Source organism: Harpia harpyja, chromosome 8 (assembly GCF_026419915.1).
Source record: "Harpia harpyja isolate bHarHar1 chromosome 8, bHarHar1 primary haplotype, whole genome shotgun sequence".
In the NCBI taxonomy this organism is placed as follows: Eukaryota; Metazoa; Chordata; class Aves; order Accipitriformes; family Accipitridae; genus Harpia; species Harpia harpyja.
In genome coordinates this window covers 11,981,765-11,986,090 of record NC_068947.1, presented here as the reverse complement: position 1 = coordinate 11,986,090, position 4,326 = coordinate 11,981,765, and the positions used below count along the sequence as shown (strand labels likewise).

Sequence of the window (4,326 nt, the reverse complement as noted above, 5' to 3'; positions counted from 1 at the left end):
AGCAAATTAACGAAAAGCCAAGGGCGGGTTACAAAGACCTACAGAGCAGACCTCCTTCACAAGCGTCCTTGAGACACCCACCAGGGTGTCCTGTTTAGCCTGCTTGATCCCGTAGAAGACCTGCCAGTACCCTTGGGCACCCCGTGTCTCACAGCCTGCTGCCTGGCATCATCCCTCCGGGAGATCTGGCACTGATTCCAACCAGACTGTCATTTCCAGGTCAGTCTCCACATTTCTGCTGACCATGTTGACTCCATCATGAGATCATGTCTTTCCAGAGAAATCCCGCTAATGCCTTCATTCTGCGAGACCGGTATATATAGGGGGAGCTTCCCTGGGGCTGCACTGCGCAGTCCAGCCAAGGCATCGCTGTCTTCCCAGCAGCTGCACTGCCCCCACCGCTCTCCCCTTGCAGCCACAGGTCGCAGCAGCAGCAAGCATGGACATTACCATCCAGCACCCCTGGTTCAAGCGTGCTCTGGGACCCCTCATTCCAAGCCGTTTATTCGACCAGTTTTTCGGAGAGGGTCTCCTCGAGTATGACCTCCTGCCTTTGTTCTCTTCCACTATCAGCCCCTACTACAGGCAGTCCCTCTTCCGCAGCGTGCTGGAGTCGGGCATTTCAGAGGTAAGGGCCCTTCGGCTTCCTCTCCTTTTCCTTCCTCTCCCCCCTTACGCCTCTGCCTGCTCCACCCCACCCACGGCTCACCGCTGGGGGCCGGTGGCTGTAGCCCCGTGCTGGGGTGCGAGGGGGCGAGGAGGACCTCCAGCCCACCGCCAAGCACAGCCCGCTCGCCCCTTCTTGGGCACGGAGGGAAACCCTCGCTGGGGAGAAGGCTTCCCTTTGAGAAGCGGAAACTATTCTGGCTCCTGACGGTTGTTTCCAACACGTAAAAGGCTGCCTTTGCTGCCCTCGCGCCCGCCAGCCATATGGTGAGGGAAGAGCTAGGCTGCTCCCGGAGTAAGCGCCCACGAGGGCAGCTCGGCATGGGAGAGGACGCCGGCGAGTGGGAGCTTCCTCCGGCCCCCTCCTCCACCTCAGGAGCTCAGTGGTTTTTGCAAGCCCACGCTGGAAGACCCAGGAGCAATTCCGTGTAGGAGGAGTGCGTAGCCCTGGGGGCTGTGCTCCGAAGCTCAGGGACTGGTGCTTTCTCTAGCCCTCTCATACTGGTTTCCTCCCAGAGCTAAGACCACAAAGAAACCATAAATCACTGAAAGGACGAAACACGTGCTATCAGAGAATATTGCACTGGTTTCCGTCCTCTCTCGCTGCTGAGTACAAGTGCCTGGTGCATCTGACAGATCGCTGAGTGCAAAGGGGTCCCCAGCACAAGAATAGCGGTGAGAAGTGACGCCTCTCCCCAGAGCAGTAGCAATGGCGCAGATGCCTACCGTGGCCTCCCAGTGTCACCGGGTCCCCGTGATGGGAAGAAGACCCCCACTGAGGCCCATAGCCACAGAAAGAGAAACCGTGCCGCCGCCAGACCACCCCTTCTCTGCCTTTTAATCTGCCACGATGCTGGTGCTACCTCCATGCTTAGAGCTAGGGTCTTACTGTCTAACAATGTTCGTTTCAGGTGAGGTCTGACCGGGACAAGTTTACAATCATGCTGGATGTAAAACACTTCTCTCCTGAAGACCTGAGTGTGAAGATTATCGATGACTTTGTGGAAATCCATGGCAAGCACAGTGAAAGACAGGTAAGTGGAAGTGATGGTGATGGTGGAGAAACTGGGGAGTAAAGGTCCGTCTTCTTTCTTTCCAATGGTCCTCAGCTGAAGGAGAAAAAAAAGAATATATCAGAAGAAGGAGTTATTTATTGATTGTCATTATTGGCATGGCCTGTTCCCATAGAGCCCCAACCAGATATCTGACCATAATGAGCTGATCCACTCCTCTTTTGTTTATTTTCAATCATCACCTTCCATAACCGTCAGATGACGATGTCCATTGTTCACTAATAACATTGGACCAGACAAAGAACATCATCTGGCGCTGCCAAAGCATGGCTGAGTTTTCATAAGCCAGAATCGTTAGTGAAAACAGAGTTTTCATATGCTGATCTAGGAGAGAAAAGCAAGAGCAAACAAAACAAAAGAAAAACAACTGAATGCCTGAGGCTTGGAAACTTTTAACACGTATGTCATGGAAATATCCGTGGGGGTCTAAAAGTGAATTATACCAGCAGGAGTTTAATTCTTCTCATACATTTTTTTGGCCAGACAAAGCTCTAGCCTGGAAACAGTATGTATTTTTTAATACAGTTATTTTTTCCAGAGGAAGAGAGCAGCCATTTTCATGGCTGACTTAAAAAAAAATTTGCATTTCTCATTCTTTTGGCCAAAAAAAAGGGGGCCAGGGTTGTGTACTTTGGCTGACACAGCGTTGCTGCCTAGTAAGGAAATACATGGCCGCACACGCGCGCATTGTTTTTACCTTCGCAGAACCCCAGACTTTCTCTCCAAGCATCCTTTGAAATTGGAGACTCCGGCAGGGCCCCTGTCCAGATCAGATCCCAACCTATAATATGGCCAAAATCACACCCTGCTGCTCAGCTCAGCTCTTGCAGCTTCGGGGACATCATGGGGGGACACCTGCCCCTACAAACCCGTAAAATAGAGTAAAAAGCAGAGATCGCCCGGCGATACCAGCAGTACAGTGTCACGATAAGCCAGGCCAAATGTGGACCCCCCTCCTATGGAGCCACGGGGTCGGGTGGAGGGAGGCTTGGCGTGGTGCTGGGGGGTTTCTGACGGGCCTTCCCCCCTTTCCCCACTGCCTCTCAGGACGACCACGGCTATATCTCCCGCGAATTTCACCGCCGGTACCGCCTGCCCGCCAACGTGGACCAGGCTGCCATCACCTGCTCCCTGTCCAACGATGGCATGCTGACCTTCTCGGGCCCCAAGGTCCCCTCCAACATGGACGCCAGCCACAGCGAGAGGCCCATCCCCGTGTCCCGGGAGGAGAAGCCCACCTCTGCACCTTCCTCCTAAACCCGCCTGCCGCTGCGGCATGCAGGCTGCCACCGTCTGCAGGTCTCATTCCCAGAGCCATTGCATAGATATCAGTGAATATCTAGAGGGGTTTATTTTGTTGGTTTCCCCCCCCCTCCCCTGTGTTTCTTTTTTTTTTTCCCCCTTTCTCTTGGATGGGACGAGGGGCTGGGTGAGCGGCTGGTGGACTTTGAAGCTTAAACCTGCGAGCTGTGCTGTGGGGATGGCATGGATGGCGTGTGCTGCCACGCTGTTGTACTTGCTGAAAGGGTCTTCGTCCAGTGCTGTAGTCCATAACCACCATCAGGTAGGAGGGAGTGCAGAAGTAACACTGGCTCCTGGTGCACCAAGTCTTGAGGTGAGGCTTGGAGCAGGTGAAAAGCCCTGCAGACTTGCTCTACCCCACGCAGAGTTAAACTGGTTACTCTTAAAAAAAGCAACAGAGCCAAGCCCCACACCTGAGATCCTGCGTACATGTGATGAATGTGCCAGGAGTTCCTTGCAACCACAGGAGAAATAACATCCTACCTTCGGGGGTTGCAACGTGTATTTTTTTTCAGCAAAGTGTTTAAGTGTATCTGTTCATACCACTACCCTGTCGTTTCCCTTAGGGACAACTGACACGAGGACAAGCACGTCTTTCCACTGTCTTAGTAGGCCCTCGGGGGAGAGAGGGGGGCTCACCGCTGTGCAGAGGCTTCACATCCCCAGCCAGCTCTCCCCAGCCTGTGCGTAACACACCGTCTCCCTTGCTCTCGCTGTAATTCTAGGGTAGCTCCACCTCTTCCACTGGTATCTGGCACTCAACCTGAGAACGCGGTCAGTGGCGGTCAATAAAGAGATATAGGAAACACGCAATTGGCTTTGGGGTTTCGTTTGTTCCTTTCTAAGGCTTTTGAAATTGAAAGGTTAGCGCGGTGCCTAACACTGCTTTGAGGATGCGCTTTCCACTGCTGGAAGTACATTTTGTGATGATGACTTGCCCTTTCTTTCGTGCTCCTGTTATCCTTCATGCAAGCAAAACAAAAGGATCAAGAAAAGAGCAAAATTCAACAGCCCAACAGCCATGCCATTTCTTAAGTTCATTGCGTCAGTAAAGACGGCAATGCAGACCTCGTTTCCGTGATACGATGTGAAGGATTTAATCTGAAATGAATGATTAAAGCTGTTTGATGGCAGGGTGGGTAGGGCATAGGTGCTGTCTCTCCCTGCAATTGCCATGCATGAAATCCATAGCTCCCAAGCCTGCGTAGATGAGAGCGCTCAAGCCTGAAGGTTTCAGCACTCATGCTTGACTCAAATAGCTTTCCAAGCAGACAGAGATCTGGGG

The 4,326-nt window shown here is 52.7% G+C and overlaps 1 protein-coding gene across 1 annotated transcript; it reads left to right on the top strand.

Moving 5' to 3' along the window:
* Positions 1-293: 293 nt before the first annotated feature.
* Positions 294-3,820, top strand: CRYAA (crystallin alpha A). Its single transcript, XM_052794545.1, has 3 exons — positions 294-628; positions 1,578-1,700; positions 2,787-3,820. Exons 1-3 carry the CDS (start codon positions 440-442, stop codon positions 2,994-2,996), a joined length of 522 nt encoding a protein of 173 aa, XP_052650505.1. The 5' UTR covers positions 294-439; the 3' UTR covers positions 2,997-3,820.
* Positions 3,821-4,326: the final 506 nt, after the last annotated feature.

What these genes read in the sequence shown, in the direction of transcription:
- CRYAA (XM_052794545.1), top strand. Translation starts at nt 440, where the DNA reads ATGGACATTACCATCCAGCACCCCTGGTTCAAGCGTGCTCTGGGACCC. An exon ending in TGGAGTCGGGCATTTCAGAG is followed by an intron (nt 629 to 1,577) that starts GTAAGGGCCCTT and finishes TGTTCGTTTCAG; the next exon opens with GTGAGGTCTGACCGGGACAA. An exon ending in GCAAGCACAGTGAAAGACAG is followed by an intron (nt 1,701 to 2,786) that starts GTAAGTGGAAGT and finishes ACTGCCTCTCAG; the next exon opens with GACGACCACGGCTATATCTC.